The sequence below is a fragment of the Strix aluco genome, chromosome 12, assembly GCF_031877795.1.
Source record: "Strix aluco isolate bStrAlu1 chromosome 12, bStrAlu1.hap1, whole genome shotgun sequence".
Classification (NCBI taxonomy): Eukaryota; Metazoa; Chordata; class Aves; order Strigiformes; family Strigidae; genus Strix; species Strix aluco.
Genome location: NC_133942.1, coordinates 7,262,114 through 7,282,234, shown reverse-complemented (window position 1 = coordinate 7,282,234; position 20,121 = coordinate 7,262,114). Strand labels below are relative to the sequence as shown.

General features: G+C 37.2%; 1 protein-coding gene across 2 annotated transcripts; it reads left to right on the top strand.

The window, feature by feature from the left end:
* The first annotated feature begins 1,418 nt into the window (after positions 1-1,418).
* Positions 1,419-20,119, top strand: CHRNA5 (cholinergic receptor nicotinic alpha 5 subunit). Of its 2 annotated transcripts, XM_074837012.1 has the most exons (6): positions 1,419-1,597; positions 11,329-11,480; positions 12,335-12,379; positions 13,794-13,903; positions 14,878-15,709; positions 17,732-20,119. In XM_074837012.1, the coding sequence occupies exons 1-6, from the start codon at positions 1,480-1,482 to the stop codon at positions 17,891-17,893; spliced, it is 1,419 nt and encodes a 472-aa protein (XP_074693113.1). In that variant the 5' UTR covers positions 1,419-1,479; the 3' UTR covers positions 17,894-20,119. The 2 variants fall into 2 exon arrangements, with proteins under 2 accessions (XP_074693113.1, XP_074693115.1); XM_074837014.1 differs by lacking the exons at positions 1,419-1,597; positions 11,329-11,480 and adding an exon at positions 11,669-11,712.
* The last annotated feature ends 2 nt before the right edge of the window (positions 20,120-20,121 follow it).

The window sequence follows — 20,121 nt, the reverse complement described above, 5'->3', positions numbered from 1 at the left end:
GCATTATGTCTTGCACAGACATGCACAACCTAAATATGGCTGCAGGGTAAGATAATACTGAAAAACACGAGTTTAAAAATTAAGAAAGGGATTGAAATGCTTAGTGTACTCTGGTTGTCAAAAAGATTCATGATTTACACAATGAGATGCACTATCTTTCTGTAAAATGAAGACAATATAAAAGAATTTTGAGAATTGACAACATGCTTAATGAAATTTTAACTTTGGGTAATGCTCGTTTTAGGAAGGTACAAAGTTGCTAAAATTATTTGAGTTGAATAAGGTCCATTTTTCTGAGGAATCTGGTATCTAGCACTTTTCATGTAGTGGCTGATTAACACTGTGTAAAGCCATTTAGTCCAGCTTTCCAAATCTTTTCTCCCTGTAAAAAATCTTAATAGTGCCTTAAATGTAAAAAAAATGCATTAATGCCAGCTGCTTCTATTTTCTGTGGCCATGTGTACACTGTATGTTTCCATCAGGATGATTTAGGAAAAATCACATTGTATTTCACAGTTGGTGCATTTAAAGTTGCCTTTTGGTAACAGCTATTTATCTGATACAGAAAAAGAAGTGTTTTGGGTTTTTTTTTGTACAGAGTATTCATGACATATGTTAGATATCTATCATAAAGATGGAAATATCCGAGTCTTTTTAGCTTGCATCAGCTTCTCTATTTTTGATTAAAAGTTCCAAAACGTTCTGATTTAGAAACTTAAAAAAGCACCTTACTGAGTGTTTCATAGGGAATGGAAGTTAAAAATTAGTCCGTTTAGTATTTTCCTTTTCGCTGAAAATCACTTAAACTTACACCCTCCCAGAAACGTGGTTTAAAAGTACCAGCGCTGACCCAGGTGGATTTCCCATCGCTGTTTAACGTTTACACTGCGGCCGCTGCCGGTTTCAGCGGGGCACGGCAGGTCGCTCGAGGGGCAGTAGCGGCGCCACCGCCGACCTACCGGGCACCTGCGCCTCGGGAGGAGCCTTGGCGGTAACTGGGGCAGCGGCGGGGCGGGGCACGAAGGTGCGACCACTCCAGCCCTCCCTCCCCGGTGCCCGCTCGTCGGCGCCCGCCCGCAGCACCTGCCCCCCTCCCGGGAACTTCTGGCAGCCTGAGGGGGCGGCGATGGCCGTCCCCCGCCCGCCGGTGAGCGGCAGGATCGGCCGGCCGGCCCCCCGCGTCTCCCACACGGCGCGGAGCCACTAGCCGGTACCTCCGGGCCGCCTCCGTGACCGGCCGCCGAAAAAGAACGACCCGGGCCGCCGCCTTCGCCGAGGCCGCTGCTGAGGCTCGCGCCGCCGCCGCCCCCCCGCACCGCGCCAACAGCTCTAACGGTTCCCGCCGCGCGCGCCCTCCCCGCGCGCCCCCTCATGGCTGCCCGGCGGGGCGTGGCCAGCGCCGCCCGCTAGGAGCGGGACCCGCCGCTGCCCCCCGTCCTCGCCGCGGGGCTCGGAGGCAGCGGGGGCTCTGCCCCAGCCATGGCCGAGCTCGGAGCCTGGCCGCGCGGCGGCCGCCCCCTGCTCTTCCTCACCTGCCTCTTCGCGCCCTTTCTCGGTCAGCCCGGAGCCGGCCCCGCCGCCCGCGCCTCTTTCGCGGGTAAGGCGCCTCGGGGCGGCCCCGTGTGGGTGAGGGCCAGCGGGGCGCAGGCAGGCGCTTGAGCGAGAAGCTGGGAGGGTGCCGGCGGGGAGGGCACGGCCAGCTGGGAGTTAGGAGCCCTCTCGAACCCCGGCTGCCGTGTAAACCGGCCGGTGTGCGGGGCTAGCTCGCTGCCGGGGGTGAGCGGAGGTTGTGCGGGAGCGCAGGGGTCTGCCGGGCCGCCGCTGCCCGCCCGGGCTGTTCCGGCCCTCCGTCTGCATCCCGGCTCCGGCGGGGGCGCGGGCAGCAGGAGAGCGCGTTTCGTGTGGAAACATGAGGCGGGTTTTTGCGTATGTGGGGAAACGCTGCCGGGGTTGGGGCGGCCGCGCGTCACGCTTCGTTTTCCACGCCGTCAACTTTTGCTGAAACGAGGCTAAAATAAGGCTGATTACAAGGTGAAGCGGCGTTCTGGCTGTCGCTGAGGAGTGCTGAGGTAGGGATTGCCGCATTTTGCTAACTTTTTTTTTTTAAATGAACGGGACGTACAGAGGCCGTGGTCAGAGGGGCTCACCAGGGCTGCCCCTTTCACGGAAGAGGGGAAAAATGCCTTTGGCAGTCTACGGCTTTACAGGGGCATATCAGTCTTGCCTACCACACGTTTCATCACACAGTTGTTATGCTTTTTCAGTGAATATATAACGCTTTGAAGGCTTAAAGTGTCATAACTTTCAATTTTTGCTCAGCTCACTCACTCAGACGAGGTACAATCGTAGATTTGTGGTGCAGGCTCTTCGCGTTTGCAGCTGGTATGGAGGTGGATTTACAGAATATATTTTAATAATTGCAATATCACGTAGGGATCTTGCTGCACATAAAAGTGTCCCTCTTAAGAATTTATAACAACATTCTTTTTACTTTGGTCATGCATTATTTCTTTGACTTCAAAAAAGTCAGTCTCAGTTCAATTAGGATGTAACTTTCAGAGTTGAAGGATGTAAAATAGCACGTGAAGCTAAAGTGTTTATAAAATTACACAAAGATTAAAGGAGCAAAATCAATGCTTTTTCAAAGAATTATTTAGAAATAGTTATTTCAAAATACTGCTTTTATATAATTTATGGGTACATTGCTAAGAGTTTCGCAAAACGTCTCAAAGTCATAACTGCAGTATTTACAAGCAGAAAGGAAATCAATGAAAAATAAATTTGACCTTTTTTAATATTAGCTCCAAACTGAAAAAATGGTTGTAAGCACGGTTTAAAGAAAGTAAATTGTATTGATGTCTCGCTTTTAATTCGACATACAAAACCTCAGTCTGTTATTGCTAAATGTGATTTAAAAGATTATTCTTGGTCTCAGTATTTGGAAAAGTAGTGGTTTTGATCATGACAGAAGATATTACTGTGTGAAATTATTATGTTACATTATATGGTATATATGACTGTATGAAATTACTTGCAGTCAGGTTAAGCCAAATTTTGCCTTTTGGCACAAGCCAACAGTTTTGACTTCACTGACAACCAATCATATTGCTTTTTGCAATTTGTTTGCTCTAAAATAAAATGAAACTTGCTCTTAAGAAAATGAAAAACATTATAGCTCCCTATTACTAAAATACAGGGTAAACGGAAGTAGTAACTTAAATCAGAGTATCATGTACATACAGTTAAAATTAGTTTAAAGGGGTTGCTTTGCATGTGGTACAGTAATCATTTTAATGAGTAGAAGTGATTTATGGATGTGACTTTGCTCTTATGATACTTTAAGAGTGCTTGCAAATGAATTTGGTGTTTCCTTTAGTTAGTAGTCTGGAGGTGAACTAACCCTTTATCTTGGATAACTCCGATTTGACAAGACAAAATACATGCTGATTTAAAATACAATCAAGTTAGAATTTTTGTTCCTTGCTCTGAATCTTAAACTAACAGGTGAGACTTAAATGCACAAATTGGACTGAGCTTAACAACCACCATGCTGCAGACCTGTGATAGTGTTTCCTTGGGAGTTCATACACCCAAACATTTTCCACTCAGTTTAACAGATTGGATCCTTCTCCCTGCCCAACAGGAAGCTGCAAACCTTCCTGCTTGTGTAAGTTTCTTGTGGTTTTTCTTTTAAAATATTTTGTGCTTTCTTTAGAGATTCTTAGGAAGAATAACGTGAACGCTGATTTGTGGAGAAATGTCTGTGTTGATTAGAAGGAACTGCGGAAGGAAGTACTCGCATAGTTTCCCACTTTTCAGAATGGTAAAACCTGGGTTTGTATGATAGTACATGTTCTGAAATCTCCTCCACTGCATCTGCTTTTGAGTAGAGTTTCTGATTTCTAAGCAGAGTATCTGATTTCTGTGAGCCATAGGATTGTGTCTTCCAGTGTATCCAAGACTGGAATTGAGCTGCCTGAGTGGCAGAAGGTAACGCCAGTGTGTAACTTCTGCAGCACCCAGGGCTGTGTTGGCAACTTGTGAGGAGCCCAAGGCCTGTGTCTTACTTGCATAAAGATCTTAATCACAGAAATTGGGGATTTGTGTTTATTTCCATGATGCATACCCTCTAAATCTATATGAATAAATGGTTCTACTTTTAAGATTCTGCATACTTGTTCTTCCTTTTACTCCTTGCAGTTGTATACACACTTTTTGCTGCTTGCATCCAGCATTCCTCAGTGCTGTCTTCACAGTCCATCTTCAGTCCTTACTGACAGGTCAACAGTCAGTGAAAATGATGCAGTAGTTAAAAGTGGTATAAAGACAGATGACAAAATCCTGGATCTGTTACAGAAAAAGTCCCCCTGGCTTCACAGTGACCAGAATTTTTGCCCTGAGGCAGCCTGACATGAGACAGCCTTTTCATGTGCCCTAGCTGTTGCGCAGTGAGAAGGATCGCAGTCCATCTGTTTGCTGAAAGCTGAATGGGGAATATTGGCGTCAATGAGCTCACGAGGAAGTGCTGTGCCATGCCACAGGCCTGTAACATTAGCGCTGTAGGTGGCTGTTAATCAGGAGACTGCTGCTGGCAATAGCTTCACTATAGAGTTCAGGAAGCTGTTTGGCATTTTGTGTGGTATTTACAATAGAATCCATAGCACAGTTATTCAGAAAGGAATGGTTTGTGCTCCAATTAGCTCCTAATCTAAAGACAAACTGTCAGCCTGTGGTTGATTTTATCTATTTCTTGATTAATTACGAACTACATGGCAGTATATTGTGCTGTTACTGATCAAACTTGTAAATGCGTGTTGTCTGTAATTATCCCTTGTTGCTAAGCTATTAGGGGATAGTTTAATTCTTCTTTCCAATTATCAAGCCGGAAACTTTAATCTTTTAAATTTGAGTTGAATGTAAGAAACATCTTCCCTGCTTTCTATGTGCAGCTCTTGTACCTCTGTTCATATTGGTAAGTGCTTAGCAATATAGCAGTTCAAAATCCTTGATAGTTTCATGCACACAGTATGTCATTTTATTTTGCTACTGGTTAGCAGGAGATTGATGTGCTAGGTAAGAGAGAAGGCAGAAATCCTCCCAATGTCTTGAAGTCCTGGAGTAAATGAAAAATCATAAAAGTTTCTGCAGCAGCTAGCAGCTGCCAGGCATGTATTGATACACAGTGATAGAAATACAAGACTGTCATTTTTGTACTCTCAACCTTTGAAATCGCAAGGCAACTTCTGAACAAAAGAAAGCAAAACAAATTTGCAAGAAAAGAAAAACAAAACACCAACAAGAAATTGTCAAGAACAGCCACCTTTTCCCTGCTTGTAGGTGTAGTGATGAGCTTTGGCTTTACTTTTTAACCAGAGGAGAAAAAGATACATCTGGGAAGTAAAGAATATAATAGCTGTCTTCTTCTGACTTTTGTTCAGTAAATTGAAAAGAGTTAGTAATCCTGCTTTGATTTACAGATGTTCTAGTAAAGATGATTTTGAACTTTCTAAATGCTTCCTGTTAACTAAATGTTTGACTGTTAGTGATTGAATTCTTGGCAACTGCTAAAGCATAGGAAGAAAAGTAGGCAAAAAAATTGAAGACCATACAGAAAGTATGACTCACAACCCTTTTAAAGGGAGGGAGAAATCAGTACAGAAATAAAGCTTCCATTTTCTACTTAATCTAATATATTACATATCTTTTCTGCTTAATGAAGTAGTGGTGGGAGATTCTTTAAAATGTAAAGGGAGGCTCAGCCAGAGAGAGATCTGTGTAGTTAATACTGAACATGATCTTGTTCTACTTTTTCCTGTCTGCTGCAATATAAGTATGACTTGCAGTTAGAATCATCACCAGCTACCAAAATATTATGATGTCACTAGATTTGTTTGGGGAAAAATTGTAAACTTAAAGGAGAAAAAGCACTGATGCTCACTGTAGAATAAGTTAGTTTCTGGGAAAGATAGAAAACTTTTTCCTCTCAAAATGACCACTGAACAATTTTTTAGAGTAAGATTTAAGCAGTTACCATTGTGCTTCGAGACTTAAAAGTGCTTCCTTTGTTATAAATTACGTAAAATGTATTACCTAAAAAAAAAAAAAATCACAGTATCTTCTCAATAAATACACTAGTGTACTGAAGGCAGGTGTACTGTATATATATTAATTCACCTTCCTGGTTTATAGGCAAACTATTAGTTATATTGTAGTTTGTAGTAGTTAGACTTGTGGATAACAGTTTATATGTTGTGATGGCACACTGTTACAGAATCTAATGTTAACTACAAAGTATGGATATTTTGCCATGTTTATTGTCCTTAGTGTTCTTTTTCATTATAGTGGTATAAGATTATAAATCTATATTAGTAATATATATTACTTCTGAATCTACATCTTAACATTAGGCTTCTAAAAAGTGACCCTTCGCTGTCTCCCATCAACCTCTTTGAAAACACACCAAGCAGCAATCCAAAGAAAACCTGAATTCATTAACACTCAGTTATATCTCTTAAAAAATGCTTTGTACATTGTTTAAAGTATAAGGACCAGTGTTACACCTGGAATCCCAATGTGGTTCTTAAATAATTTATCTAAGGAAGTGCAGAGGAATATAGAGGTCAAAGAAAGTTTATTCTGTGAAGAAATATGGACTGTGATGTTCGCTTGTTTAAAAACAAACAGAAATTTAGAAAAGATATGAGGTATAACTGTAACACCAAATATTTCACTGGTAATTCTTATAAAAATAATACTGCTGCTAAATCATATTAAGATGCTAAGAAATTTCATCCCATAATGGTACAGTAAGAAACAATGTAAAAAGACAGATTTTACAAAAGAATAACACTTTTGTATTTTATCTGAAGCATTTAAAAGGTCTCCCATTAGCAGCACTAGTGAAATTTTGACTTGAGAACGTTAACAAAATAAGTAGATGTGTAGATGTTTTGTCATACTATTCATGCATCTGAGACCCATGTAATGCTTCCTCTTCTTTTCTAAATAGCTCTTCCAAAGTACTTTAATAGAAGCAGCTTGTTAAATGTTTAGGGAGGAAATGGTAGAGCTGAATTTTTAAATACAATTGTGTCCAAGGTCAGGTGTTTAATTAGAATTTCTACTTACTGTTTTGTCAAAGGTGTGCTCCAACTACTTCAAAGTTTAAAAAAAGTGAGTCATTAGTCTCCTTTGTGCATAAGTGTTTGCCTCCTCTTTGCAGAATTCAAGTTTTCGTCATCCAGCTTTTTCTCATGTGATTTAGACTTCTTTTGTGGAACATGGAATCACACTGAGAGAGAGTGAGAAGAGTTTCAGGTGTAAATTATAAAGTAAACATTGTCATTGGGATTCATCACTGAACAGTATAGCGCTACCTTTGATTTAGACTGCAGAAATTACTTGACCTCAAAAATAAAGCCACAGAAATACAGGCATGCTTAGAATTGTACTTCAAAGGCTACAAATCTAAGTGGTGTGTTGGTTTTTTTTTTTTGGTACAGTGAGCTAGTCACAGGGGTGAGTGCTTCCATATTCTCTTACCATCTGATTTAGTCTGAGATTTGTATTCCGGGTTGTTTGTTTGCTAATCTTGCTAGTCATTGTTTTTAACATCTTTCTGCTTTTCTCCAGCCAGCATAGCCAGTCTGCTGCCTTAAGCCACTAACTGTATTTTACCTCTTTTCCTCTCTTCTGTATCTTTTTTCTGCTTGCTATCAGTTCTTCATGTTTTTTAAATTGGTGCTAATACCAATAAGTAACTAAGAATTACACCCTTTATTATAATCTTAAAAGCATACAGATACATGGGAAAGAGAAATTAAACACATGCAGTCTGTGTAACAAGTGAGCTGAGCAGTCCTATTAAATTTTATTTTTGCCGACAATGTATTTTTACCATCTCCAGCTTCCTCATGAAGCTCTCCTTTGTATAAGCTGCCTTTTGTAGACCAGTATGCCCCAGCTTATTAATAAACAGAATAAATGAGAAATATGAACAAGTGTAGATATTCCTGTGATAGAAAAAAAGGGAAAAAAAATAGTTCAACTATATTGTTAGTAAATATGGTCATCTTAATAAATTAGTGAGTACACTGAGTGTAAAATGTTTGGGAAAAATTTTGTAAGTATATAAAAGTGGTAAAGGAATGTATCCCATTCAGCATAGCAGAGAAGATGTGTTTTAAGAGAAGCTTAATCTGTGAACAACATGTACCCTGAAGATGCTGTATTGCTGTACAGGAGGTCATCTTACAGGAACACAGAAATGGTGAAAGTGCAACTTTGCCTCTGCATTGCTTCAAGGTCAATTAATGGAGAGAGAATACCCAGCTGCATAGTCATTCTCAAATTGTACAAAAAATTCAGTTGAGAGTTGTAACTGTAAAAGGGAAATGTAATTAATGCTAATACAAAAATCAAGTATTTATGAAACATTAGGCTGAAATATACACAAACCCATTCATAATTCAGGAAATAGGGATATAGAAATACAGAAATTAAGTTGTGTCTTCAGGAAGCATTCTTTTGGATGTCTGTAAAAAGCAGGACTTGGCAAATCTATGTATAGTTACAAATAAGAAAAATTCCTTGGCTAATACACTGAACCTAAGGTATCAGTAAAAATAAATGTATTTCAACCAAGTAGCTGTGAAGGTAACATGTGTGTGTAACGTTCTGTTGCTGGATCCTTTTTGGCAGCAGTTCCTATGTCCTGTGCGTTTTCATGTGTCCACCTGAGGTATGCTCTGTGCTACCGTGCAAGTTGCCCATCAGTTCTTTGCTATTACACAACCCACATGTCAACACTCTTGAAATGAAAAGCTGTTGAATTGTAGAGCATGTACAAATAATACATCTTGAAGAACAGTAGGTTTGCAAATGAATGAAATACACTGTAAACAGATAGATTTGTATTTTGAAACATAAGGGTGAACTGTCTTAAAACCCTGATGCTGATTTGGCCTGCAACAGGAACCATTCAGCAGCATGTGAGTGTGTGGTAAAATTTGGAGGGAAAAGGAGTCCTGCTGCTCCCACTTTGCTGATACTATTCCTTAAGCTGCATTCTGCTTTTGCTCCTACTATAAAATTTCAGACACAATTCAATTAGTATTCATAATAATAGTTCTACTGGACTGCAGTGCAGAAGGCAGGGAATTCTCTTGTGGTTGGGCTCTGCAGTTCTTCGAGTGTTTTGTCCAAAGGATCTGTAAGATGCAGCCTTTTCCAGCACAGCAGGAAGCTACTGCTGTCACAAGAGAACTTTGATGAATGGGAGGGAGCTGAAAAAACTTACTTCACCTGTCTTAGTTGTCTAGGCTGCAGTGGTTGCAGTCACATAGAACTAGCTTCGGTCCGTCTAAATTAATGGCTTAAATGGTGTTAGCCAAGTCTGCAAGGAATGCAAGCTACCAAAGGATCAAATTTTGAGGTAGGTTTTGCAAGTTGTGTTGAAATGAGAACTGATGCCCTATGCAAGTATAATGCTACTTAACTGACAATTTAGTCATCCCAGGCAATTCTAAAATTGTAGTTCTCTTCAATGTCTAATACTCTCTGATTTAGCGAATGTTGGTGGTAATGAACTTCAAATAAAAATTGTTTATACTGTGTTTAACTGATGCTTGTTTTCTTTACCTTGTTTTAGAAGAAAGGTTAAATACCATCAGTGTTTTTTCTGCATGTGTCATGCAGTACTTTATGTACTTCTGTTATGTTCACTAAATTCACCCCCTCTCCAAACAAAATGTTAATCTTTTAAATCTTTCTTTGTATGGATGACTGTTTCTGGTTTTAATCTGTTTATGACATTCTGTAGTGCTTTTCTGTTTCTGATATATCTTTTTTTAGATGTATGCTGTTAGTGAGCACATAATTTCTAGAGAGGTCATGCCATACATTTATGTAATGGTATAATATTTTAAATCTGCATTAAAAAGAGATGGTTGTGAACATCTTTCTTTGGTTTACTCTGTCCCTTAAACTGACTGTAATAACTGTTAGGTGGTTTTTTGGCAGTAGTCTCAGTCAGTTTAAATCTCATTGGTGAGTAGTAAAAATCTTTGCCTAGAGCATATGTTCATGTCTTCTGGTGTTTGCTCTGACTTCTGTCTGGGAATTGGAGACCCTTTTGGAGCTAGTCTCTTCAAGGTGATGTGTGTAGCTTGTGCCGCTTCGTGAAGCAGTGGCATTCTTACTGGAGTTACTTAGCTAGACACTGATCTTGCCTTTTTTCCTCCCCCCTCTCCGTATCTTCCCCAAGTTTTTCCGACTCTTATTATTTAGGTGTTAAAATTTTTTCGTGGGTTCTCATAACGGAGAAACCTTAAACTTTGCCTTTTTTGGGTAACAGGGTTTCTATTGATACACTGCAGTGAGACCACATTGGTAAAAAACTCATTTTTTTGTGGATTCCCAAAGATACAGGACAGCAGTTGCTTGATGAGGTGCTTTAGGACAACTTATATATCTCTTAAAGTCAGGGCTGCTCTCTGCCTGCATTTTCTGCATTTATGGTACTTTTTTTTTTCCCAAAGCTCTGCCATGTGTTCTGTTCTTTTAGGAGACAAAAGAAGACGTTTAGTTTCCACTTCTTTGTAAGCTGTGCAAAGATTTTTGGCTGTTCCAGGTCATCAGTCAGTCTCCAGACATTGAAATGACTCCTTGTGAACTATGGAAAAATAGTAACTGAATGTATGCTATTACTTAACTAGAGAGGTGCCTTCCAGTCAATATAATAGTAGAATAAGTAGAGGATAAACTAGTAAATAGGTTGGCACATGTGTTTAAGATACAAAACAGTGTGGGGAAAAAGTGCTCTACAAGTACTGCAAAGTTTATACATCATAGATGGGACCAAACGTTAGAAGAAATAACGTATAAAACATGAAGAGACTCGTGTTTCAAACTGGAATGCAAGTTACGCAGTGTACTAGAGACCTGAATAGTGTGGATGTAGGTTTTTAAAAAGTACCACCTTGTTCTAGAGTGATGGAACTTCAGTCCCTCACAGATAACCTTTCAGTTTTAGCGGAGTTCCATAATTGCATGGCACCAGGCAAATGATACAAGTGCATTTTGTGTTTATAATTACTAAAATTATCTTAATGTTCTTGAGCCATAGATTTTAAAAGTGCGATAATGGTATGAAGATGCTAATAAAACCAAGTAATTCTTTTTCCAAGACCTTGGCCATACTTCCATAGAAAAGGGGATAAGATGAGAAATTGAGCTCTGCATAAACATAGCTGTAGGTCTTTGGACACAGGAATGCAGATGTACACTGTTCATTTAAATCAATGGTAATAAATGACTTTTTTTATATAGGTATATCTGAACCTTCTTTTATTGCTAAAAGTGAAGATCGCTTGTTTAAACATTTATTTGAAGACTATCAAAAATGGGTTCGTCCAGTGGAACGCTTGAATGACACAATAAAAATAAAGTTTGGCCTTGCAATCTCTCAGCTAGTAGATGTGGTATGTATAGTATATAAGTTTGTTTATTTTTTTTTCCCTCATCCTTAAAATTCTGGAACATAATGTCATGTGAAATAATTGTGGATATTTTAGCTTAAACACAATAGATTAAATCTCTGAAATTATCATCAGCATAATAAAAATTGCATTGTAGATGGGCACATGAAGAAGTGATTGCAAAGAGGTTGAGAAGACAAGTGGCTCTTACGTTTAGTGGCATTTTCAGAAAAAAGTGAGTGAAATTCTTAAGCTTAGGGAATTGTGTTTTAATTTATTTATTCAGTGGGAAAACCACCTATTTTTAAACTTTATCACTCTAATTTATGTAAAATTCAAGAACATTTGCAAATACTGCTTTCTTTTCCCTCTTAGGCAGCAAAAAACCCTCTAAGCCTTCAAATATGTCACTTCTATAGTAATGAAGATTATCTTTTGGCACTACCTGTGATGTAAAAGAGATCAGCCAGATTGTTTTTCACCCTGATACTTCAGAATATTCTTTTCAAATTGAATTGACTGTTTATAGCTATAAGAGGAGTTTTTCTTCCACGTGTTGGCTGTTCCTTTATGTTTCCATAGAAAAAGAGTAAGACTGCATAAACTGCAATTAAATTAAAAAATGGAAGGGAGGAAAGAGACACAGAAGGGGAAAAATATCATTTTTAACGGTTAAATAATCAAAGGTCATAACTGTATATTTAAAAAGTTTCATATAAACATACTTATCAGTGACTGAAATGCTTTTATAAGTGTAGTTTGTATTTCAAATTACAGACCTCTGTGAACTAAAGCAGCTAGTTACTATGAATGTACTGTGCAGATTTGTTTTCATAAAATATGCTTTATTTTTGTAGGATGAGAAAAATCAATTGATGACAACAAATGTCTGGTTGAAACAGGTATGTGTAAAATATAAAAAATTTCTGAAGCTTCACGACTGCAAGTTACAAGTTGGAAGAAATGTTTCTAATTAATTGTATATTCAAAAAAACTTAGCTGTTGCTTGAGTTTTTATTTTACATAGTATTTTTAAAAATTGTCCCCGGAAATGCTTTAAAGGGTTAATTGTTATAAAACTCTTGAAAACCAAAACCAACCAACCAAAAAAGGTAAATTTAAAAAATTGACCTAATTAAAAGAAATCTGATATGGCATTGCATGGCCGTTTAATATACCAAGGTGCATGTATCCAGTCATAACAGTTATTGATTCAGTACATAAGTTTTCTTTCAAAAACTCTATTAAGAAAAGTATGGTTTTGTGTAGTGTTTTGTGTAATAGTTTTAAGATCTTTCTCTTGTGGGATATTTGAGATTTATTGGATAAACATCACTGAAGAATTTCAGTTTCAAAGTTGTATATGCTTGCTATAAAGAGCTACTTTTTCCTCTTAAGAATATGTGTATATGGGCGGGAAAAAGCCTCAGGCTTTATAATAATCGGACTCTAGTGCTAAACTTAATGGCCACTATTAACTTGGGAAACGCTGCTCATAAATCATTCTTGATTTAACTTAGAAGAATGTTTGCAGACCCTGATTATACTTACTAGCTTACTAAATTATTTTTGTTTGGACTACTTCCATCATTTGTTTTCCTTTTGCTTCCCATTCCCTTCTTTTCCAGTAACTATAATTTCAGCAAAGTTCTTCTTTTCAGGAAGACTTTGACACTACTCCACAAGTATGAGATGGCAATATGTCGATGATAACACTTTGAGTCCTCTTTCTTTCTGCAGAACTTGTTGCAGTTGAACCAGTTCAAATAAAATAAGAACTGACTTGAATATACATTTAAAATTCTATGTGATGGTGAATTCTTAGAAACTTGAATTTTTCCTCTCGAGCTTTTAATTCAAGTATAAAATTACCAAAGAACTATTATGCTTTTAATGGTGCTATTTGTAGTGCTGCTAGTAGAAAAAAGAATGACTATCTTGTGAGAGTGGCAGCATGATTTTTTTTGTGTGATAAAAATGTTTAAATTGCTTCTGATCAGCTTCCAAAGTCACTGATAATCATTCAGAGCAAGCATTTTTCAAATTTAATTGTCTATATGTTATAGTAGCTCTTACTTATGTATACATGTTCTGAAAAAGGATTTTAATATCTTAAGTTCTACTGTCAAGTGGCTCTTAGAAAACAAATATTGGATGAGGTAAATAGATGTCTCCAGCAAATTTACCATTGTAAGTTTTAGAAGACAGTTTGATTTTAATTTTTTTAAATTGTCTTTTTATCTGTTTTCATCCAGTCTTGCCCTGCTTAAAGCAACTTCACAATAATAATGATTTTTACATCTCACATATCCACAGGAATGGATAGATGTAAAATTAAGGTGGAATCCTGAAGACTATGCTGGAATAACATCTATTCGTGTCCCATCAGATTCTATTTGGATTCCAGATATTGTGTTGTATGACAAGTAAGATTTTAATCTTTTCATATAAAATACCTTTACTTTCTAACTTTACCATCCAAGCTGCTTCTGGGAGGCCCATCGGATAGGTAAGCGTGTACATTTAGTAGAGTTAAGAATGTGTGGAAGAACTTGCCACTGAACACAGATAAATTTTGTTGCCATGTTAAATGCTTAAATGTTTTGCTTTGCTTCTGTATGGAATTTCTAGTCTCTTTGAACCACTTCTTCGTGTTAACCCTTTTTTTAATTAGAAAACAGTGTTTTGCACAGTGCTGGGTACAAACTAATAGTGTAGAGTGATGGGACGAAAGCAACTAATTCATGCTGTTGTAAGTCATATTCAACATGCATTTAACATTAAGTATGCTCAGCTGTAAGGTGCTTTTTTGTTGTTTTTTGGAGGTTGGGTGGGTTTTTTTAGAATTAACAGATCTCAGAAGCAATGACTTCTGAATTCACCTTTCTGCTCAACTTGGGTGCATATACAATGCAATTTTACATTTCCTGACTTCTGAGTCAGGAAAAAAGGCTGTTGCAGTGATTGTAAATTCAAGTTTGGAGGTATCACACAAGTATTATTTTACCTGTTTTATGACATTTTTTTTCTTCAATAATTATGATTTGGCCATAGTTTATATTTATGCTGTATTACCAATAGAAACACCAGAGTTTGTCCATGCTGTTAAAGGTCAGCATTTTTACAGTCCTTTCATAAGTCATTGGGACCACAGAAAGTTGCACGGATCTTTTAATGACTTGGAAATATTCTTCACTTTTCCAAAGCTGTTTACTTGTGTGAGATTCAGATATTTTTTTTAGGTTAACTATGAAGACAATACGAAATTTTGGCTATGAGGGGTGAGAAAGGATAAACAGCTGAAATGACAGTAACCCAACGTGTTTTCTTATTTAAAAACACATGCCCACACCCCACATATAGCCATTGTAATTACATGCACGTATCTCTCTTCTTTCAGTGCAGATGGACGTTTTGAGGGAACATCTACAAAAACCGTGGTAAAATATGATGGCACCATTTCTTGGACTCCACCAGCAAACTACAAAAGTTCTTGCACTATTGATGTAACCTTCTTCCCCTTTGACCTCCAAAATTGCTCTATGAAATTTGGTTCCTGGACTTATGATGGCTCACAGGTTGATATAATTCTTGAAGATTATGATGTTGACAAAAGAGACTTTTTTGATAATGGAGAATGGGAAATAGTAACTGCAACAGGGAGCAAAGGAAATAGGACTGATGGATGCTGCTGGTATCCTTTTGTTACATATTCATTTATAATTAGACGTTTGCCACTTTTTTACACGTTGTTTCTCATTATTCCTTGTATTGGGCTTTCATTTCTAACTGTTCTTGTCTTCTATCTTCCTTCAAATGAAGGTGAAAAAATTTCACTTTGCACTTCAGTATTGGTATCTTTGACTGTTTTTCTTCTTGTTATTGAAGAGATTATTCCATCATCTTCTAAAGTTATCCCACTTATAGGAGAGTACTTGGTGTTTACTATGATATTTGTGACATTGTCCATTGTGATAACTGTCTTTGCTATCAATATTCATCATCGCTCTTCGTCTACACACAGTGCTATGGCACCCTGGGTTCGCAAGATATTTCTTCACAAACTTCCCAAGCTGCTTTGCATGAGAAGTCATGTAGATAGATACTTTGCTCAGAAGGAGGAAACAAGAAATATGAACGGATCGGAATCATCTAGGAACACCTTGGAAGCAGCTCTAGATTCTATCCGATATATTACAAGACATGTTATGAAGGAGAATGAAGTTCGTGAGGTTGGTGTGTTAGTCACATTACACTGATTTTTGTAAAAATGGAAATTGGAAAACTAAGTAATGGTTTACTATGCAGTTGCATATTAAACATGTGCTGTGGGATTTCCAGTTTTTGTACTTCACTGGAATCTGTGTAATTATTTCTACCGGAAAGAAGTACGAGTATGGTACAGTACTGAGAATTCTTAGAGGTATTGAGCTGATAAAATACAGTCCTTGGGTTCTTTAAAGTCTTTTGCTTTCTTCTACAAGTAAGTTCATGTTGTTAACTACACATTTTCAGAGATGCTTGTCTGTTACAAGAGCATGTCCCATAACTACAGTGCTGATGGATGTTATTTTCATGATGAGAGAAGTAGGTATTTTTCATTTTAATTTTGTACCTGAAGGTTATCTGAAAAATACATTTGCCTTATGATTTTTTCAGAAAAAATACTGCTAAACCTTATTTTTCAGCTTTCAATTCCAAATAAAGACAATTTTTAATGCCCTAACTTAAATTAGTTTAATTACAAACTATAGCCATATGTTGGTCATTTTGTGCTGAGATCAAACATGAACTGAGATGACTTCTTGAGTGTTCTTTTCTAGCCTTATTATTTGTCTCTAAGTCATATCAAAAGATGTCAAAGGCTTTCTTCAGTCTGTACATTTGTGCTCTGAACTATCCTTAATGGATGTTTACACCATTTGGGTAAGACCATTATGAATCTGTTTTCTTTCTGTGTTTTTTAAACTAGCACCATTGGTACATCAGAGACTTCGATGCTATTTTCAGGCTAGTGTGGAAATATGGAAGTTTGTTGTGTGGTCTCGTTATACTGCTAACTGTTTCTGATGGGAAGGCCTGAGATTCTTTCAATTTATACAGAAATGACTGCCTGCCTTCAAAAGTTGCTGGTTGCTGAGAGCATGTTCTCAGATGCTAGCCTAAGAGTAAGCTAACTCCTCTAACGTACCTTCTCAGGACTCAATTCTGACATTGTCACAAGAGATCCAGCCTAGATTTTGAATAAATGTATCTACTGTACTGTTCAAACAGCATCTAATATTCCTGTGTTGTATAAACAACGCAAATAGAATAGTTTGCTATTAAATACATAATTTCCTGTAAATTAAGGGTTGGTTTTCTTGTACTGAACTTACTCTATTTGATTGTGAGTGACAAGAGAGCTGGTAAGTATTTTGTTTTTCAGGTGTAATGTTGTTGTGACTCAACCTCAGAAATTAATATGTAGCTGACTGGAGATTCCCTTGTATTTTATTATTTGGACTCCAGAGAGTGCAAGCTTTAATTGAAAAAGTTGTTAACAAAAACTACACAGCTAGTGCTGTTGTAGCCTTACCTTTTAGGAAGCAGTAGGCTTGGGAAATGTGGATAGGTCTAGTTCAAATCACAGACAATTATTTGGCAGGGTTTTAATTTGCTTGCACAATTATATCTGCTATACTTACAAAACGGTGTATAGATATGAATAATCCTATCAAAAAGGACAAGAGTCTTGAAAGTACTGTGAGTATTCTCCCTAGTGTATAATTCTGTGCCATAGTAACTTCACATCTTTCAGATCTTGTATGTAACACAACAGCCGCTGTCTACTGTTATTTTTTTTTTCTTATATTTTGGTTTGTTGGGTTTTTTAAAAAAAAAATTTGCTTCCAGCTCCTGTCTGGGAATTCCACTTTATGATGAGGCTGTGGTGTGAATCCTAAATCCTACAGTATGTTAGGAAATTGCAATACCAATTTCATCTCTCTAGTTGAGGATGTTCAGTGCTTGTCAGAGTCAGTTTCTGCATTAAAATTTAGTATTGGTATATATAGCTTACCAATCTGCATAGAGGGAAGTTTGTTCCTGTTCTAGCTCACAGTGTAATTATAAAAAGTTATTAAAGGGGGTTACTAAGCAGACCTCATTGGAAAAAAGTGTACTGTAAAGTGATTAAGAATTGCAGGGTTTGGTACTATATTTTTACGTGTTCTCACACATACTGACCAACTCCTATGCTCTTTGGTTTTTAGGTTGTTGAAGACTGGAAATTTATTGCTCAGGTGCTCGATCGAATGTTCTTATGGACTTTTCTTCTGGTTTCAATAATTGGATCACTTGTGTTATTTATTCCTGTTATTCATAAATGGGCAAGTATAATAGTACCTACACATATAGGCAGTACAAATGCATAAAATATTTATGGATCTGTCTCCTGCTAATATGGCTCTCAAGAGTTTTGCAGTAGCTCTATTTCCATGCATGTTTTCTGTAGGCATGTTTCTGATAGAGTAAAAAAAAAAAATCCAAACCCAGAAAATTACGTTTATATTAAAGCATGGCATCCCTAGGACACATAGAAGTCAATTTGCTTATTGCAAGTCTACTAAGTTCTAAATTAGGTCAGAATTCAGAGGACTTTCTCAAGCACTTGCATGTATGCTATATCAAAAAACTGATACCTACTGCAAAATAGAAGCATTTAAAATTTTTTAATGGTGATCACTATAGTCCAGTTATAACAATTTATATAGTAATTTAATATTGAGTATTAAATATTTGCAGATATTTACACAGCAGAGTTGCCTATTTCCATTTACTATAGTATGCAAGGAAGAACTTTTATCAGCTCTCTTGAATGTGTTGTAAAAGTGTAAAATTTCTATGGAGTAAATTTAATAATAAAAATACTGGTTAAACTTCCTGTATATTCAACATAGAAGTAAAAATAGCAATTCGGCTTTATTTTGCCTTTATAAATTTTCAGTGGAATTTGCTGCTTAGTTTAAAACCTCATTAATTCTGTCATACTAACATGAACATTTAATACAGTAAGCCTTAAAATGCCTACAGGATATATGTATATCAGTATCTCTGTATCAGCTATGGAAAGGAAGGCAAAGACAATTAATTGAGTTCCCAAATTGCACAAGTATTCTAATGGACCAGAACATTCAGATTTCTTTATTCTTGTTGAAGCATTTGATACTGTATGTTATTTGCAAACGTGTTAATAATTTCCTGCCTTTGTGTGTTTCTCAGAATTAAGTGTTTAAGCACAAGTAGAAGGAATTTGGGGAATGCCTTTCTCAAGGTAATGGGTTGAAAATTATTATGCTGTGTAACCAAATACAGATGATTAAGTCTTCACACATTTGTTAAACCAAACTTAGAAAGCTACTTTTAATAGGTTCACTCACTCATAGAACCATATGTAATTCTAAGCAGCGAGGATTTAAAGCTTTCCATACTTTCTGTTTTTCTGCGAGTGTTGAAAACTAACTTGCAACTTTTGAATTATTCTATTAAAATATATTCTTTAAATACTGATTCTAAATTCTTTACATTCATTCTAATGCCACCTTTCTTAAAAGCTTTATTTCTGGAAGAGACTCAAAAATAGATGGGGGGTTTTCCTATACCAAAGTTTTGTCAGTGTACTTCATAATATAGTTGCATCCTGCAGGGCTAATACGGTAATGCCAAGCTAGAGCAAGCCTTGGGAAGTTTTTATTTGCTTAAACTACTACATTAATAGTAAGATGTTTAGGTGAGAAGCGTAATGGAAATCGTGGTATCTTTGATAATGTAAGCTTTTATAGTGGTTACGAATTTGGAAAACTGATATGCATCCCACTCCTCCCCCCCCCAGTATCTCCTTCAGGCTAGCACTGTTTGGCACTGTACTGACTATAATACTGATTGCTTATGTCATTACTATATATAATAGAATATTTATTTCAAATTGTTTTCACCTGTAGGACGTTCTTGGGTTTGTGTAGTTTTTTAAGGCTGACAGGCAGGGAAATGATGCCAGGCAAGCCTGCCTTTTTTTTTTTTTTTTTCTTTTAATACTAGTTCTGATTGTAAAGGGAGTCACTCTTCCTCTTCAGTTCTACAATTACATCTGTCATTGGATATCCATATTTCTCTGTTGCCATCATAATTAAAGGTGAATTTGCAAAGATTATGTGATGTAATCCATTAATATAATCATTTTACCTTTCTCAGTGTTACTAAGATTAAACAATGCATCAGTGACTTTCTCTGTGTGGAAGTTGCAGAAATGATTTAGATATCTTATTTTCCTCTTCAAATGCAAAATTTCTTTCTATAGTCCTCCTTGGGTTTGAATTACTGAAGTTTACTCTTAGCTGAACAGAAAGCCAAGTAAGTAGAGCTATAGGTTATCTATATATATATTTTTTTTTTTTAATTCCCCACCTCATCTCTTTCCCCTTGTTAGATGATGTCTGTAGACTGCCCAATTATATCATAAGGTGATTGGCAGCATATTGGCCAATGGAGTCCCAGTCTTTATACCAGTAACTCACAATTTTTGCAAATGCATGAATTTTAGTCACTTCTACAATCTGATCATGGTAAATACAGATCAGATAGCTGATGCTAGAATCCTTGGGGT